The following is a 17,461-nucleotide window of genomic DNA, read 5'->3' as shown; positions in this document are numbered from 1 at the left end:
TGTTTCTAAAAATATAAATACTCACCTTTACATAAAGAAAAAGATGGTTGAAAAAAAAAATAGATCGTCTCATTTTTTCTTAACAAATCAAATAATTTATTCAAAAAGACTGTTATTGTAATATATATAAGATAGGAAGATAGGAGTATGTAATACTAACATATGCATTTTGTAACTATAAAAATGTTAAAGTGAAGAGACATATAATAGGTTATTTAATGTGTTCATAAAGATAATTTGTTGGTAGTAGTAAAGACTAAATAATATATTTTAACAGTAAAATATATTTGTGTGTACAAATACACTTTTTAGTGGTAATGTATATAGTAGGTTTTTAAATAGATATACATTAGTATATTATAGCAAAAAAAAAACTATATTCTACAACTAAAGTTTATCTCTTTACTTTTATACATTGTTTTTACTTATGAAAATAATTAAATACTAGATTTTCACCCGCAGTACACCGTTGGGCAATTTTTTCTTAAACTAAAATTTAAGTTATAATTGTTTGTTGATTTTGTTTAGTTTTTGAAATCGTATAATTGTATTTAGATTGTTAATTTTAGGATTTAATCTGTGGTATATTGCATGATATTTTTGTTTACATAAGCGTAATTTAATTAAAATTTTTCATATTCTAAGATTGATGGTGTTAATAAAATAATAATAAGATAAAAACTAAATTAATAGTATTTTATTTATATATATCAACTCAAATCCGTCCTGCTATATAACCCCGTCACGTGATATTCAAAACTAAAATTTTTCTAAAACAATTTTTTGGCAGAAGCATTTAATTTAGTATTTACTTAAATTACTGTAGTAACCTACAAGATAATTTTTATTTTTACATGTTACATTTTTATTTATTCTTAAAGTTATTTAATTTATTGTATTTTTAAAGATTTAATCCATAAGTTGATATATAAGTAATTTCTAACCTATTATTTTTATATTTTGCAAATGATTTATAGGCTAAAATAAATTTTAATTAGCAAATAAAGAGCATCATTGTAATGAAGAAGTCATATTTCTGGATTGTTTAAGTAATACTATGACGGTTATGTTATGTCAGTAAAAAAATATTAGAAGAAGAGTTGTTAGTTTTGGTAAAGTAACATATTCGTGGGGTATGTTTTTATGTTGTGGTAAATCAAATGAAGTTATACACTATATGATGTGGTAAATCAAACGAACCATCTAAATGTCTTTATGTTGGTGTACATTACTTGATGTAGTCTTACTTTACTGAGTTTACTCTAAATGTGTTTTGTTAACTTAAAGTATGTAAGAGCCTTTAGGTTATTTCAAAAAATACTGAACTCAAAAACTCCAGTTTTCAAACAATTTCCCTTGTACTTGACTGTAATCATTTATATAATAATAAACTTTTATGAGCTGATTCATTTTACAGTCGTTCTATTATATTAAAGTAAAAGATGGAATAATTTGAAACAGGAGAGCAACCATCATCTCAACAGGTTAGTTTATTGTAATTGTATACTATTAAGCTTATGTGGTTCATATTAGCTAGGCATAAGTAGGATGAAAAAAAAGATGGTGAAACTTTATTGAATAACTAAGGAAAAGAGTAGGCAGAATTCTCATTTGCTTATTCATAACATTGTATAGTGAAATATAATTCAACCAAGATAACAAAGAATAGTTTCTAACATGAAAAGAAAAAAATAAACCCTCCAAGCTGTTTGGTAAGGTGAAACATATTTGAGGAATGCAAAAGTAGCTTGCAAGAGTTGTGTAGTTGTGATTGTTGATGTATAATCTAGGTTTAGCTGTATTATATATTTATATGGACGATAAGGACGACCCAACAAACCTTTACACACAAAAAAAAGAAAAACCGATTAAGCAAGTAATTAGGAAGAAAATAAATATAATTTGTTTATTTTTGGAATATGCTTGGGATATGATCGGGAATCAATGCGTCGACATCACAAATCTTGGTTATGATCTTCCTCCAAGGTAAATCAAAACGTTTAATGCGTAGAACCAATTTTTTTGGAAACTGGATTATGGGGAAAATATTGTTGTTAATAGGTAAATGAGATTAGTAAATTAATTATAATAGGTTGTTTAGGAAATGTGAGTAGTGGGAAAATTTTGTTTGAGAATGTACATATAGATTTAATTAATTAGGAATCAAATATTTAATGATAATGGTAGTGATTCTAATTGTTTAGGAAAGTTGCGATTAGGGGGGGATTAATTGTATAAAAAATCGGGAAGCTTATATCATATGGAATTTGCCAAAAACATAAAAGAGAGTAATCTGATCAAACCATATTTATAAATTAAAATTAAAAATATTTAATACAATGACAGTCTTGTAAATAGGTGGCAAGTTCAGGATTTATTTGCTAAATGTACTTGAAAAATGTATATATTCTTTGCTAAATTTAATTTAATTTTAATAATTTTGAACTCATCTAACCAAACAATAAATTAAAAGGAAAATCATTGGTTAGTTGTCCAAGCTCAAGGGAAGGGGTTTACAAAAGAAACTTTAGAGATAAGAGAACGCGATGCACAAAGAAGATAATCTGCCTTCGTATTTGAATCACGCGGGATCCAAGAGATATAGAATAGTGGGAAGGACTCCAACGAGTTAAACTCATCGATCATGTTTGAGAAGGATGACCAATCTTCAGGGACTGCACAATAGTGAGTAACTCAACACAATCTGTCTTGAAATGTTGACAAACGATCCCTACAGCATGTATCCGCTCCATGACCCACAACAATGCTTCTAACTCCGAATGTAGGGGGAGGGGCTCCAACTTAGGGGTGGGCATTTCGGTTTAAGTTTGGATTCGGTTTGGGTTCAGTTCAGTTTGATTAATTCGGTTTTCATAAAACTCTAACCATACTCAACCAAAGTTAGTTCGGTTTGGTTTGTGTTTGGGTTGGTTTATGTTCGGTTTGATTTGGTTCGGTTTGGCTCTAATTTGGTTCGATTTCATTCGGTTTACAAATCAATTAATGTAACAAAACAAAATTCATTGTCCTTTGATAATAATATGTATAAAGTAAACAAGAAGTTGTAAGTTGAATAATTCAAAGAATCCATAAAATTTTACCTAAAAATAATAACAATATTATTATTAAATGTTTAGTAATTAGAATAAAATAAACATGAAACAAATTAAACAACATAAGAAGATAGAAAAGTCTAATTTCTTATAATAACTTTGGAGTTATTTACAATTTTACTCTTTAAAACCTAGGGTTAAAGTTTTAGAAATAATTAAATCTAATTTAACATAATTGAATTCATAAAGAATATAAGATTATGATTACATATTATACAAAAGTTATGAATATTATTAATTAAATTAGTTAATAAAAAGCACATTGGGTTATCAGTTCGGTTTGGGTTTAAACCGAACCAAACCGAACCATTTGGGTTGAGAAAAAAATTAACCAAATGGTTTGAGAGTAGGATTGGGTTTGGTTTGGGTCGGTTTGAGTTCGGTTGGATCGGTTCGGTTCGGATCAGTTCAGTTAAAATGCCCACCCACTTGGCCTCCAACAACAAGGTTCACTCCTCCCCAACGCAACACCACCAACCAAATCCTGAATGCACATTGGTTGCTTTCCAAGAATCATCAATCTGACAACCATGTGAGAAATTTGGACATTCGAAGACGGAGATGGAGCTGACATGACTGCCGTAAAAGAGAGCGTCTCTTCCCAGGCTAATTTATCGCCCAAAGCCTGAGCGATTATATCATTCACCTCGATCTCTAAACCTTGAAAAACTTTTTTATTTTTGGTCTTCCAGATTGTAGAAGCTGATCATGATCATCCTGTTGAGAGGCACCCCTCCAGAAAACAAAATCCAAATTCGAGTACACCGACTCATATGAAAAACCCTCTGATATGAGACCAGAATCAGAGATAAATCCCAAACTTCACAAGAGCGAGGGTATTCAAAGAAAACATGAATAATAGTCTCAACCGCATAGTCGCACCATTTACATCAAATATCATATTGGACAACTCCGTGTATCAATTTCTTTTTATAGATAGTTTCTACTTACTAAAAAAAATATTTTATATTCTTTGTTAAATTTAATTTTATTTAAAAAACTCTAAACCCGCACATCGGGCGCGTCCTAATCTAGTGTTTATATATTAAAAAATGTCAAAGTTACTCATTAACAAGATAGTGACACGTGTCAAATATATTGATTAGATCATGACACGTGTCTAATTTTATTTACAGAATTTGACATGTTTATATTATATAAAAACATTATTTTTCTAAATCAAAAAAGAAAACTAACAAAAATCAATATACTTTCTAATTATATTATACATGTGTTCTCAATAAAATTTGTCATGTATTAACAAAAACGAAATTAATTAAACATGTATATTAATCAATAAATAATGAATAACAAAGTTAAAAAGAATAACAGAAGTTATTTAACATAATTTTAGTCGAATAACATAAGTTATTTAACATAAATTGTATTTATCGTTATAATATAAAATTTTTATTGTAAGTAAGCACACAAAACCTTGAAAGAGTAATAAACTTTAAAAAAAAATCAATACATGATGTGTATTAATATAGGTTTGTATGTTTTATTTTAAAGATTTTAATGCATGTAGTAATATGAGAAACCTGAAAGAAAAATAGAAAAACTGAGTTTGTAGGAATGAATTTTTGGTTAATTGATGAAAACTGACAAAAGTATTAGTTATGAAATTACGACATATAGTAGAATAATATTTAGGATATTTTTGAATTTCCAAATTTTGTGTGGATGATAACTGATTTTTTTTACTGATTGTTTATTCTTAAATTTAAAATACTAACCAATATACATATTATCTCAAATGATGCTCATATTAGTTTTTTACATTAAAATTTTAACTCTAATACATGAAGAAGTGAATTATGGTTTTACGATGAAATAGATAGTTAAATGTGATTACTAAATTGAATGTCTAACGATGAAATTTATTTTAGATTAAAAAATTTTCAAATATTAATACGTATCATTTTTAAAAAATTGATTCAAGAATAATGGATTTTATAATTAGAACACATGTATTTTTGTAATGCATATGTTAAAACATAAGATAATACGAAATAAATTATAATTTATAGGAATGAATCTTCACTAATTTGTTGGTAATGTCTATATATCTTTATATATGTTTTTATTTTATAACTTTCACTTATTTAAATTTGATTATGAAATGAGTTAAAATTAGTACTTATGAGATAACAACATAACAAATATATCTTAAATATGTTGATTCAGTTTTATTGTGAATTATATTTTGTTAATTTTTATTTGTATTTTCAATTCTTACTAAGATATAGACTTGATATGATTTATTAATTGTGTTTGATATAAAATATTTAGTTCTATGCATTAAAATGAAATGTATAATTAAACTTAAAATATGGTTTATTACGATGTTATAGATATTTAAATGGTACTCCATGTCCTATAAGTTTTTTTGGATAAAAACACAAACATTAATAAACAATAAATACTATGTCATTTATAAAACTTTAACCAATAAGAAAATATACGGAAAACGATNGAAATTTATTTTAGATTAAAAAATTTTCAAATATTAATACGTATCATTTTTAAAAAATTGATTCAAGAATAATGGATTTTATAATTAGAACACATGTATTTTTGTAATGCATATGTTAAAACATAAGATAATACGAAATAAATTATAATTTATAGGAATGAATCTTCACTAATTTGTTGGTAATGTCTATATATCTTTATATATGTTTTTATTTTATAACTTTCACTTATTTAAATTTGATTATGAAATGAGTTAAAATTAGTACTTATGAGATAACAACATAACAAATATATCTTAAATATGTTGATTCAGTTTTATTGTGAATTATATTTTGTTAATTTTTATTTGTATTTTCAATTCTTACTAAGATATAGACTTGATATGATTTATTAATTGTGTTTGATATAAAATATTTAGTTCTATGCATTAAAATGAAATGTATAATTAAACTTAAAATATGGTTTATTACGATGTTATAGATATTTAAATGGTACTCCATGTCCTATAAGTTTTTTTGGATAAAAACACAAACATTAATAAACAATAAATACTATGTCATTTATAAAACTTTAACCAATAAGAAAATATACGGAAAACGATATATTTCTCCAAGAGAATATTATATCAAGCCAGATAGAGCTCAATCTATTACCACGTGCTATATATCTCCGAGAAAATATTTCTCAATCTATATCTCTCAGACTACATAGTTCAAGATCGAAATCTCCTTTGAAACATAGTTTTCACCTAAATACCCACAAACATCGGTTGTGGGTATTTACTGAACCAACTAAATAAAATAATAAAAGAAATATAACCTAATTTAAACCAAATTAAATTAATTAAAACTAAAAGAAAAAAAAAGAACATAATGATTTTCTTCTGTTGATCAAAGATTGAGCTTTATCTAGCTTGATATGATACTTTTTGTTGGAAAATAGATCGTTTTCCCGAAAAAATATATTGCATAGTTCATATAGTCATAAATTGTTATATTAATAAAAATTGTACATAGAAATTTGAGAAAATATTATAAAATAATGCAAAAAGCTTTTAAACTCTTAGATAATAGAAATGAGAGAGTATTAAAATAAAATATGAGAAGTTCATGTTCAATATTAAAATGTTACAAGATAAAATCTAAAAACATGTCTATAACTATTTAATTATTCTCAATAATTTTTTTAAATTTGTATCCGCGTTGTTAATACGCGGGCCTTATCTAGTATATAAATATATAGAAATTAATGGGAGATTTTTTTTGTTTAACCTTTTTAATACCATTTGAGATTTTCAGTTATGGATTACAATTAGTTGAAAAAAAAAATAGTTGCTAAACAAAGACAGTACAATTATTGGGCCAGGCCCAATAAATACTCAAGCAGCGGATAGTTTCAAAATTAGGTTTCAGTGTGTATATACTTCATACACATGCCCTAGGGTTTTGTATTTCGTTCTCTCGCAGCTTATTCTCTCCAACCCTCTCTTCTTTCCTGTCACACTTACTCTGTTGGGCGTCTAAACAACGCTGTCCGGATCATATCTTCGATTCTGATTCTGATTTTTTTTCTTCATGGATTCGTATATGCAATAAGGTTTTTTCAGTCTTCAACCACAAAACCCTTCTTAAATAATCTCGGGACAAGTTTCTCTTTCGATTCAATCGGACCGGGAAAAAAATGGCGACTTTGAACCCCTTCAATCTCTTGGACGATGACTCAGAGGATCCTAGCCAAATCGTTGCGGCTAAGCCATTGAAGGTTGAGAAATCTGCTCCCGTTCAGCCTGCTAAGTCTGGAAAGTTTCCCACCAAGCCTGCTCCTCCTACTCAAGCTGGTAAGTTTTTTTCTTATTATCTTCTATTCAATTCTCTTAAGTTTTATATTAGATTAGAGTAGGCTAGATTAGGATATATATAGTTGGATGTGTTGCTCAGTCTTTGATTTAGTGTGTAAGTCAAACTTGTTGATTGGTGTGGTGATGATATGACAACCTTTTTCATTTTCCTGAATCAATAGATTAGACTGTAAAATTCAGATATGATTGACTTAGATTGGTCGTTGTAGAGATGTTGATTCTTTTTCTATATAGTTTATCTAATCAGATGTTACATTTTCTTTAATTTGAGTAGTGAGGGAGGCCAAGAACGGTCCTGCTGGAGGTCGTGGAGGTGGACGTGGAGGTGGTAATGGTCGTGGCAGAGGTGGTGGATACAACAGGGATTCCAGGAACACTGATGCTCCTGCCAATGAAAACGGATATGGTGGGGGCTACAACAGGCGCTCAGAAGAAGGAGATGGAGCAAGACGTGGTGGGTCTGTTGGTGGATACCGTGGTGATCGTGGTGCTCGTGGTGCTCGTCGTGGAGGCTTCAACAATGGTGAATCAGGTGACTTTGAACGCCCACGTAGGAACTTTGAGCGTCACAGTGGAACTGGTCACGGGTAAGCAATCTTCTTAATTGCTAGTCTTGTCCTGGTTGGTTGGTTTCGTGTGGTTTGTAATGGTAAACTTATTGTTGAGTAGAAGTGAGTTTAAACGTGATGGTGCTGGCCGTGGCAACTGGGGAACCACTGAAGATGATATTGCTCCGTAAGTATTCTATTAAAAATAGAATTTTCTTTGTAGATATGTGTTTTCTGTTTTGTTTGTTGTTTGAATAATGAACGTGTTCTTCGAATCTCTAGGGTGACTGACGAATCCACAGCTGCTGTGGAGAAGAATGTGACTGTTGAGAAGCAAGGTGGTGAAGGTGAAGCAACTGATGCGAACAAAGAGACACCTGCTGAAGAGCAACCGGAGAAGGAGCCTGAGAACAAGGTACCGTATCATCTCTTGAACTCATATCTGTGTATATTAACACCTTGAGAAGAATGTTTGGTTTTTTAATGCAAATTTGCTGTTTGTAGGAGATGACTTTGGAAGAGTATGAGAAGGTTTTGGAGGAGAAGAAGAAAGCTCTGCAAGCAACCAAGGTTGAGGAGAGGAAGGTTGACACAAAAGCTTTTGAGGCCATGCAACAGCTCTCAAGCAAAAAGAGCAACAACGATGAAGTCTTCATCAAGCTGGTAAATATCTGGACAACCCCTTTCCACTTTTTAGTATATTATTCTAGTCTCAGTGATCTACTTTAGTCTGTGTGCTTATCGAGCCTTGAAATTGTATTTTCAGGGAACAGAGAAGGACAAGCGTGTTATGGAGAGAGAAGAGAAGACCAAGAAGGTTACTAGTTTACCAATGTTTTTCTCATTTAATTTAGTTACTAGTAAATAGAGAAGCATTACTCATTTCATTCGAATTCTGTCTCATTGCTTTTACTTTTTTTGGTATTGTAGTCTTTGAGCATAAATGAGTTTCTGAAACCTGCAAATGGAGAAAGGTACTACCCAAGAGGTGGTTACCGTGGTGGCAGGGGAGGACGTGGACAACGAGAAGGAAACCAGAAGAACGGAGGAGCTGCTGGCCCCAATGAAGGAGGACGTGGACAAAGAGGAGGAGGAAACCAGAATTACAGAGCCCCAGCCAATGAGGGAGGACGTGGACAAAGAGGAGGAAACCCGAGATACAGAGAACCTGCTGCACCGGCCATTGAGGACACTGCACAGTTCCCTACTTTGGGTAAGTAAGACTGTCGGGTTTGGTTCCGCTTCCGTATGGTCTCTTTTGTCGCTGTAATCTCTCACTCGGTTTGGATTTTGTTCTTCTGATTTCATTGTTATTGATTTACTTTTCCCATGAGAGAGCTGAAGGATTTTTGTGTTACGAACCCACCGTTTTTCAAATTAAACAAGTTAGCTAAACCAGTTTCCAATTTTGCTGTAATTTTTCAGGTTTTTAATTTATTTCAATTAGTTTCTTTTTGTTCTACAACTCTTTGATAAGCATGAAGAAACTTTACTAAAGGAGTTTATTGTTCCAAGTACCATTACAAAGAATTTCAAAGCTTTTTAGACATACGTGAAGAAATGAAAAACCAAATACAAAAAGATTTAAGAAAGCAACGATATCCAGATGTCTTACATGCAAACGAATGATAATATATGTTAAGTGTGTTACCAAATCGAATCAAGAGGAGCAGCAGCCTGATTGCTGGTTCACAGGTTGTCCTCGGATCTGGACTGTTGGTGGCTTGGATCCTCCTGCAGGTTGGCTTGCCATTCTGCAAGACACAAAACCGGGTTAAAGGCTGATTAACAACTGTAATCAGTGCATGAGCTTGGCAATGAGTTTACCTTGTCTTGATGGCAGCAGTCATGGCCATGAAAGCTTCTTCGACATTGGTAGCATTCTTGGCACTTGTTTCCAAGAATGGGATTCCAAGTTCATCTGCGAAAGCCTGTGTTGGCAGAACAAATAATTCAGTAAAATCCTGGAGACAACTTAGACAAGACTGTAAAAAAACCTTACTGTAGCATAGATATTACCTTGGCTGTCTCAGTGGATACAACTTTCTGTGATGTGAGATCACACTTGTTCCCAACCAGTAGCTTGTTAACATTCTCACTAGCATAGCGGTCGATTTCATTAAGCCATTGCTTGACGTTGTTGAAGCTTTCTTGATCTGTTACATCATAAGTCACCTGACAAGAAATGAAAACAACACAAACGGTTCAGTCTCATTGACGGATGTCAGATATCATGAAGACAACGCAAGTATGATAAATGAACATACAATTATTCCATGAGCTCCTCTGTAGTAACTGCTGGTGATCGTTCTGAAACGTTCTTGGCCTGCCGTATCCCACTGCATAAATGATAATCGTAAAAAGTAGAGTATGATCATATGCGCATACAAAAATTACAAGTGGTTGTGACACTGACACTACTCGAGTTAGACAACTTACAATCTGGAGTTTGATGGTCTTTCCATCTTGTTCAACTGTGCGGATTTTCTGCAATAACGTCGTTACAAAATTTAAAACCTTCATGATTCATGATTCATGCATGTCCAATAATAGAAAAGTGTAAGAGACTTACAAAGTCAACACCAATGGTACTGATGTAGCTATCCAGGTAGGAATCATCCTACACATATACCAAAAAAATTGTGAAAACCACTTCAGTAGACCAACAATGATGGCACTTAATACTTCATAGAGAAACCAATTTTTTGTATCATAAAAAAGGCACAAACTGAAGTAGAGCTTAGTGTGAAGCATAAACTAATGTCCAGCATCTGATTCTCAGAAGTCAGAAGCTCAAAAAAAGTTTGTGGCAATTAATCTCAAAAAGAGAGATGAAATTACTTACAGCAAACCTTAGAAGCAAGCATGACTTTCCAACACCAGAATCACCAATAAGCAAAAGCTTGAACAAATAGTCACTGCAGATCAAATGAGTAAGTGTGAAGCATAAGACACACATCAGTAATAAGCATTGATGATAATTTCTCCAGCTATCATATTTCAATACACACATCTTGTAAAACATTGAGAAAGAAGCGCATAGATTCACAGTAATCACTCGAATCACAGTAATCACGAAATTCAATCTCATGCTCTTTAAACCAAATCGAGTATGAAATTTCAAATCGTCTGTGAATACAAAAATAAAGATGAAGATGAACAACAGATCTCAACCAATTTTATTTCTAGATCTAATCAAAAGCCCGATCCAACGAAAACGAGACTTCATCTCGAAATCGATCAGATTAGAATAGCAACGCCATCATCATCATCAACGAAAAAATTTGCTATCCAAACCAAAACCAAAATCGAAAGAGAAAGTAAACTACATCGCACGTAATAAATTTCAAAGACGCTAATTCGATCTGAACGATAAGAGAAGAAGAAGAAGGTTCTTACTATTCAGGATTCATGGTTGATCTCGTAGCTGGATCGATCTACCGAGAAGAGAAAAAAAAATGAAGACGAGAGGATTCCACCGATTAAAACAGAGAAAAGGGGCAGTGAATGATCTTCGTCGGTGAGGAGAGAGACGTAGAACGATCGGTTTGTGCAGACGACGTTGTTAAGAAATGAGAAAGGGCCACACACATCACAACATGTTTAAATGCGTCTTTTTTTGTTTGAATTGCTGACGTGTCTACGCCAACCCAGCAGATGCGTGGTGGAGAAAGTTTTATTTTTTTTTTCTTTTCTTACTTCTCGTCACTTTTTCTAATCCCACATGATATACGATACGATACGATACAAAATAATAAGCTAAATTATTAAAGACATTAATAATAATTCGAATCTAATTTGCTTTTGTTCTCTAATCTGGATTTTGGTTCGAATTTCGGCGGTTAATAAATTAGACATTTTCTTTTTTTCTTAAATACATATAAAAGTAACTATATATAAATTATATTACAATATGATTCGATAATTTAGCTTCGCAAATTTTAATTTCTTTTGTATTTTACAATGTATGGGCCTAACTTATAACTAAGGCCCATTATTTATTTTCTCATCGACGACCAGACGGAAAAAGTTGGTTTGACCTTCACAAAACGCCTAATCATCATCTTCTCTCTCATTTCTGAATTCTGATGAGTCTTATTATCAAATCAACAGTTTGGTAACTATGGCGATTGAAAACAGGCGGGAAATCAAATCAATGGAAGATTCTTAGCTTTCTCTTAAACTCCCCATTTATCGTATCTTCGACTTACAGAGAGAGACTGATAGAGATGGAGGAAAGCGGCAGAGGAGGCGGCGGCGGTGGAAGGATCAGCAGCAATGGTGTGGTGATGAAGAAGGAAAGATTAGGGTTTTCGAATGGGGGGATTAAAATTGAGAATCCTTTTGCTTTCAAAGCTCTTCAAGTCTTCACGGGATTTGGCGTTGGTTGTGGAGTTGGTATCGGCACTGGAGCACCTTTGAATCTCGGTATACTCTCTTTCCTTTTTTGCTGCGTCTCTGAGGTGTGAGGGAGACCGTGAATGGTCAAGATGACCTGATTATGGAATTTTGCTTTGATTCTTAGAGTATTGCTTGCCACTAATGATTAAGGTCTGTTGTTCAGTTCGTTTTATAGCCATTTTGTACTTTATCCAAACCAATCTGTCTAAACTAGGATCAGAAGGTTATATTATTTGTTGTAGACTATGTTTCAATCAGATAGTCTCGGGAATGATAGCAGTATTAATCTATCATTCATAGTCCAAAACCTTGTGTGTAATTTGGTTTGGCTGGCTCACACAGCATCATTATTGTGGGAGATTACTAATCCGGTATTGATGTTGTTGTTATGATTTACATATCAGGTAGTATTCCAATGGTGGGGGAAGTTATGCGTTCAGCTAGAGGAGCAACCGATGTATTTTCAGGGGCCACGCACCACGTGAATAACGCTGTACAGTATAGACAAACTTGTCTTTTTTCGATTTACTCGTGCTCATTTTGATCCTCCTGCATTATGCTCTTCTGAAACTGGTTATGTACATGCGCTATCTTTTAGTTGAGGAAGCTGGGAGCTAGGAACATTAAAGCAGGTGTTAGCTGTGGAGTTGGCTTTGGTCATGGTTTTGGAGTTGGTATGTTTCCACTATGATTAAGTAAACCTACTTGTTTCTTCATTTTGTTCCAAAAGCTCTTCCATTTTGAGTTACTTAGATTTGTTGGTTATGTAAGCATCCCTTGATTTGCTTGTTTGAACTATCGCTCTCTGATTGTCTTTAGCTTTTATCAATCATTGACAGGCATCGCAGTGAAACCAAGTGCAATACACAAACTTCAAGCTTCTATTATGGTAAGTACCAGTTTTTCAGAAAGTGTCCTACTCCTTAATAACCAGTTTGTTCATTCACATGAAACCATGCGTATGAATCCCCAGGAAACTGCATCCAACTTAATGACTAAACTTGGAAGAACGAGTGAAACTACCTCAAGCCAAACTGAGACTGAAGACCAGGTGTCTCCATCTATAACCGGTCAGAAGAAACATGTGGACACAGATACATCTTANCTCTCTTTCCTTTTTTGCTGCGTCTCTGAGGTGTGAGGGAGACCGTGAATGGTCAAGATGACCTGATTATGGAATTTTGCTTTGATTCTTAGAGTATTGCTTGCCACTAATGATTAAGGTCTGTTGTTCAGTTCGTTTTATAGCCATTTTGTACTTTATCCAAACCAATCTGTCTAAACTAGGATCAGAAGGTTATATTATTTGTTGTAGACTATGTTTCAATCAGATAGTCTCGGGAATGATAGCAGTATTAATCTATCATTCATAGTCCAAAACCTTGTGTGTAATTTGGTTTGGCTGGCTCACACAGCATCATTATTGTGGGAGATTACTAATCCGGTATTGATGTTGTTGTTATGATTTACATATCAGGTAGTATTCCAATGGTGGGGGAAGTTATGCGTTCAGCTAGAGGAGCAACCGATGTATTTTCAGGGGCCACGCACCACGTGAATAACGCTGTACAGTATAGACAAACTTGTCTTTTTTCGATTTACTCGTGCTCATTTTGATCCTCCTGCATTATGCTCTTCTGAAACTGGTTATGTACATGCGCTATCTTTTAGTTGAGGAAGCTGGGAGCTAGGAACATTAAAGCAGGTGTTAGCTGTGGAGTTGGCTTTGGTCATGGTTTTGGAGTTGGTATGTTTCCACTATGATTAAGTAAACCTACTTGTTTCTTCATTTTGTTCCAAAAGCTCTTCCATTTTGAGTTACTTAGATTTGTTGGTTATGTAAGCATCCCTTGATTTGCTTGTTTGAACTATCGCTCTCTGATTGTCTTTAGCTTTTATCAATCATTGACAGGCATCGCAGTGAAACCAAGTGCAATACACAAACTTCAAGCTTCTATTATGGTAAGTACCAGTTTTTCAGAAAGTGTCCTACTCCTTAATAACCAGTTTGTTCATTCACATGAAACCATGCGTATGAATCCCCAGGAAACTGCATCCAACTTAATGACTAAACTTGGAAGAACGAGTGAAACTACCTCAAGCCAAACTGAGACTGAAGACCAGGTGTCTCCATCTATAACCGGTCAGAAGAAACATGTGGACACAGATACATCTTACAAGAAAAAAGCGTCCTCTACTGATTCAAGAACGTTTGGTACTCGAACTGAGAAAGTGATTAACAGTTTTCTCGACAACCCGATTCTGAAACAACAGGACACAACTGCCGAAGAACGACAGGTAACGATTCTATCACAGAAAGTTTCCGCCTCTCTGCTTTGATCTCCGAAAGCCGTCTGTTGAACTATCTTTTGTTTCATGACATTGATAGGTCACACAACTAGAATCAGAGAGCTTAATGCTTCAAATGGTATCGTCTCATTCTTGACTTCAAGTTTCTTTCTGTTACACTTTATCGGATTACATTAGCCCATGGTTAGCAGTATGAAATTGATTGTGTAGGTGCTGAAACATCAGAAACTCATTGATGAAGTAATGGAAGAGAACGAAAAGCTTCGAAGGATAATCATAGAAGATCTCAAAGTTTCACCCGAAAAACTCAAATTAGTTTCTCCTTACAATTACGAAACACCACCATGCAATGATTGCTTTGAGTGTCGTAGAAAACAGAGAAGAAATAGAGGAAGAAAGCTGTAAGCCAATTCCTTCATTTGTTATGAGAAAAAAAATCACAATATCTGACAAAAACACAGAATACAAAGAACCTCTGCAAACTCACAGTTATATAACAGAACAAAACTCTTGCGCAAACAATTTAGTTCATACTGACTCTCCTGCTGCTCTGTTCTACATCATCTTCTCTCGTTTAACAGTGGTTCAGACGCAGGAACTGCAAAACAAACGAAGATAAAATTGTGGATCAATTTTTTCTGCAATTGGGTTCACGTTGATTAGTAAAACAAAACTCAAAAAGGAAATTTGGTTATTACCTTCATCAACATATCCAAGCTTCTCTCTAATTTCAGCAATAACCAGACGGGTCAAAAGCAAACCAGCACAAAGAGCACCAACAACCAACATATAGAACACAGCTTGCCAACCCAAAGTCGAAAGAAACCCTGTCAAAAGTGGACCTAAAGCCGCACCAGCAGATCCAGTCCCATCAATAATCGCAGTCACAGTCGCAAGCGCCCTTGAATCACCTTGTAAAGACTTGTGCGTTCCAAGATCAGCTGAGACTGCGGTTGTGATGAGTGCATAAGGACCATTGACAAACAAACCAGCCACCATCATGAGGAGGATGTTGACTGTCTGAGAGACACCTCCATAGGAATGGTACACAAGCATTGCTGGAATCGCAGCGTACATGAATGCTGCCGCAGTTGTAGCTCTTGCTCTAAATTTGTCTGAAATGTAACCACAAAGAATCCCTCCTGCAATGCCTCCAACATCAAATAATGTGGAGAGATTTCCTGCTGTTTTCACAGACACGTACTCTCCACCAATAGCTGCAAAATAAGAGTAAGTCAGATACATTGTCTAAAAACTCATTTGTTCTCTGCAGAAATTTTGACAAGCAAAACTTACGTGTTTGACTCAGATAAAACGGTAACCAGTACAAGAACGTGTACGCAACCAACTTCGAGAAGAAGAGACACAATGCAAACGGTATAACACCAGGTATCATACAAGCTTGCAAAAGCCCAACACTTCTTTTATTCTCATACCCTGACCCTGGCCCTGACGATCCTCCCCCTTCACCTTCAACATCTGCCTCTAAACCTTCATCTACTTCTTCTTCTGCTTCTTCTTCAACGCTTCGCTTCCTCTTAATGAACTTACCGGAATTAGAATTGATATCCGGAAACCCAACATCCTCAGGATAAGCAGCCAAGAACAAGTAAACAAGAACTCCTCCTAGAGACATAACAAAACCAGGAGCTATAAAAGACCATCCCCAACCATACTGAAGAACACCAGCAGCAATCAAAGAACCACAAATGTTCCCAACAGAGGTATGAGCATTCCAAATCCCCATTATAAGCCCTCTCTTCCTATTCCCAAACCAATTCCCAACCACAGCCACAACCGATGGCCATCCTGTCGCCTGAAACAACCCAGCCGCCATTTGCATAACAAGAAAGAACCAAAACGCATGAATGTTCCAGAAATAACCCATACCAAACAAGCCAACAAAAAACCCACTCCCAATCATACCCCAAGTCAAAAACAATCTGAGATCCAAACTATCACCCAAATGTCCAGCAACATACATTCCAATAGAGTAACAAGCAAGAAACGCCACATCAATCTCTCCCAACCTAGACGTCCCATCCTTCCCATTAAACGGCTCCCACCCTTTACCAGACTTGCGATGCAACAGAACCTCATCTACATCAATCTCTCTCTCCACAAAGACTTTACCCACAGGCCATGGAAACAGCTTGTTGTGTTCTTGAGGTGGCCTAGTGCTGGAGTCAGGGTGTAAAACGCTTTTCACTATGCTGCTTGGCTTACGAGAAGCGTGGTAACAAGCATACGCGATGAACGTAATCAACAGAATCGCGTAACGAAACGTCTTAGGACTCCAGTTTCTTCCTCTGATTCTCCTAACAAGCAAAATCCCAGGTGGTGTTTTCCTCTTCGAATTCATCGCCATTTTTCACACACACAACAACAAATGATACCAGCAAATCAATAAATCGGGTTGGTAGGGGGAACAAGAAAGAATGAAGCTTTTTGACGGATCAAAAAAAAAAATCAAATACACAAATCCATGGATTAGCGTTTTTGAGAAATCAGAATCACGAATTTAATTTTTGATTGAGAGAGAAAGAGAGACCAGAGGGAGAGAGAGGTTGGCGGGAGGGATAGAGAGAGATAGAGATAGGTAGAAGAATCATGGAACACGACGCGAACTGCGAAAAGGTGACACGTGTCCACTCATTTACGGTAGAGCCAAAAGGCAGAACAACAGTTGTCACGCCACGTTGACTACTTTGGTACGCTTGAAGCGACGGCGCGTGACCGACGTGGTGTTGGTGGGC

The 17,461-nt window shown here is 34.5% G+C and overlaps 4 protein-coding genes across 4 annotated transcripts; 2 read left to right on the top strand and 2 right to left on the bottom strand.

Moving 5' to 3' along the window:
- On the top strand, positions 7,017 to 9,400 carry LOC104718584 (plasminogen activator inhibitor 1 RNA-binding protein-like). The gene is made up of 7 exons (XM_010436350.2): positions 7,017 to 7,425; positions 7,721 to 8,033; positions 8,116 to 8,181; positions 8,277 to 8,409; positions 8,499 to 8,657; positions 8,761 to 8,811; positions 8,925 to 9,400. Exons 1-7 carry the CDS (start codon positions 7,269 to 7,271, stop codon positions 9,213 to 9,215), a joined length of 1,170 nt encoding a protein of 389 aa, XP_010434652.1. The 5' UTR covers positions 7,017 to 7,268; the 3' UTR covers positions 9,216 to 9,400.
- On the bottom strand, positions 9,470 to 11,569 carry LOC104718583 (ras-related protein RABD2c). Its single transcript, XM_010436349.2, has 8 exons — positions 11,394 to 11,569; positions 10,840 to 10,912; positions 10,567 to 10,614; positions 10,434 to 10,481; positions 10,262 to 10,333; positions 10,014 to 10,169; positions 9,822 to 9,925; positions 9,470 to 9,748 (listed from the first exon to the last, which is right to left on the bottom strand). The coding sequence occupies exons 1-8, from the start codon at positions 11,405 to 11,407 to the stop codon at positions 9,655 to 9,657; spliced, it is 609 nt and encodes a 202-aa protein (XP_010434651.1). The 5' UTR covers positions 11,408 to 11,569; the 3' UTR covers positions 9,470 to 9,654.
- Positions 12,038 to 15,151, top strand: LOC104718581. Its single transcript, XM_010436347.2, has 7 exons — positions 12,038 to 12,422; positions 12,800 to 12,888; positions 12,994 to 13,069; positions 13,235 to 13,284; positions 14,442 to 14,693; positions 14,785 to 14,823; positions 14,916 to 15,151. The coding sequence occupies exons 1-7, from the start codon at positions 12,224 to 12,226 to the stop codon at positions 15,108 to 15,110; spliced, it is 900 nt and encodes a 299-aa protein (XP_010434649.1). The 5' UTR covers positions 12,038 to 12,223; the 3' UTR covers positions 15,111 to 15,151.
- Positions 15,092 to 17,295, bottom strand: LOC104718582 (putative glycerol-3-phosphate transporter 4). Its single transcript, XM_010436348.2, has 3 exons — positions 16,002 to 17,295; positions 15,404 to 15,922; positions 15,092 to 15,303 (listed from the first exon to the last, which is right to left on the bottom strand). The coding sequence occupies exons 1-3, from the start codon at positions 17,071 to 17,073 to the stop codon at positions 15,266 to 15,268; spliced, it is 1,629 nt and encodes a 542-aa protein (XP_010434650.1). The 5' UTR covers positions 17,074 to 17,295; the 3' UTR covers positions 15,092 to 15,265.

The sequence above is a fragment of the Camelina sativa genome, chromosome 10 (genome assembly GCF_000633955.1).
Source record: "Camelina sativa cultivar DH55 chromosome 10, Cs, whole genome shotgun sequence".
NCBI lineage: Eukaryota > Viridiplantae > Streptophyta > Magnoliopsida > Brassicales > Brassicaceae > Camelina > Camelina sativa.
Note: the sequence above shows the minus strand (reverse complement) of the source record. Positions and strands in the feature narration are given on the sequence as shown.

Excerpts from the sequence above, each read along its gene's own strand:
- LOC104718584 (XM_010436350.2), top strand. The coding sequence starts at position 7,269 with ATGGCGACTTTGAACCCCTTCAATCTCTTGGACGATGACTCAGAGGAT. Across the intron at positions 8,410-8,498 it reads AGAAGGAGCCTGAGAACAAG|GAGATGACTTTGGAAGAGTA; the intron begins GTACCGTATCAT and ends TGCTGTTTGTAG. Across the intron at positions 8,812-8,924 it reads GAGAAGAGAAGACCAAGAAG|TCTTTGAGCATAAATGAGTT; the intron begins GTTACTAGTTTA and ends TTGGTATTGTAG.
- LOC104718581 (XM_010436347.2), top strand. The coding sequence starts at position 12,224 with ATGGAGGAAAGCGGCAGAGGAGGCGGCGGCGGTGGAAGGATCAGCAGC. Across the intron at positions 12,423-12,799 it reads TGGAGCACCTTTGAATCTCG|GTAGTATTCCAATGGTGGGG; the intron begins GTATACTCTCTT and ends TTTACATATCAG. Across the intron at positions 14,824-14,915 it reads AGAGCTTAATGCTTCAAATG|GTGCTGAAACATCAGAAACT; the intron begins GTATCGTCTCAT and ends TTGATTGTGTAG.
- LOC104718582 (XM_010436348.2), bottom strand. The coding sequence starts at position 17,073 with ATGGCGATGAATTCGAAGAGGAAAACACCACCTGGGATTTTGCTTGTT. Across the intron at positions 15,923-16,001 it reads GTTTTATCTGAGTCAAACAC|CTATTGGTGGAGAGTACGTG; the intron begins GTAAGTTTTGCT and ends CTTATTTTGCAG. Across the intron at positions 15,304-15,403 it reads GCTTGGATATGTTGATGAAG|TTCCTGCGTCTGAACCACTG; the intron begins GTAATAACCAAA and ends TTTGTTTTGCAG.
- LOC104718583 (XM_010436349.2), bottom strand. Across the intron at positions 10,482-10,566 it reads GTACCATTGGTGTTGACTTT|AAAATCCGCACAGTTGAACA; the intron begins GTAAGTCTCTTA and ends ACGTTATTGCAG. Across the intron at positions 10,170-10,261 it reads GAGGAGCTCATGGAATAATT|GTGACTTATGATGTAACAGA; the intron begins GTATGTTCATTT and ends ATTTCTTGTCAG.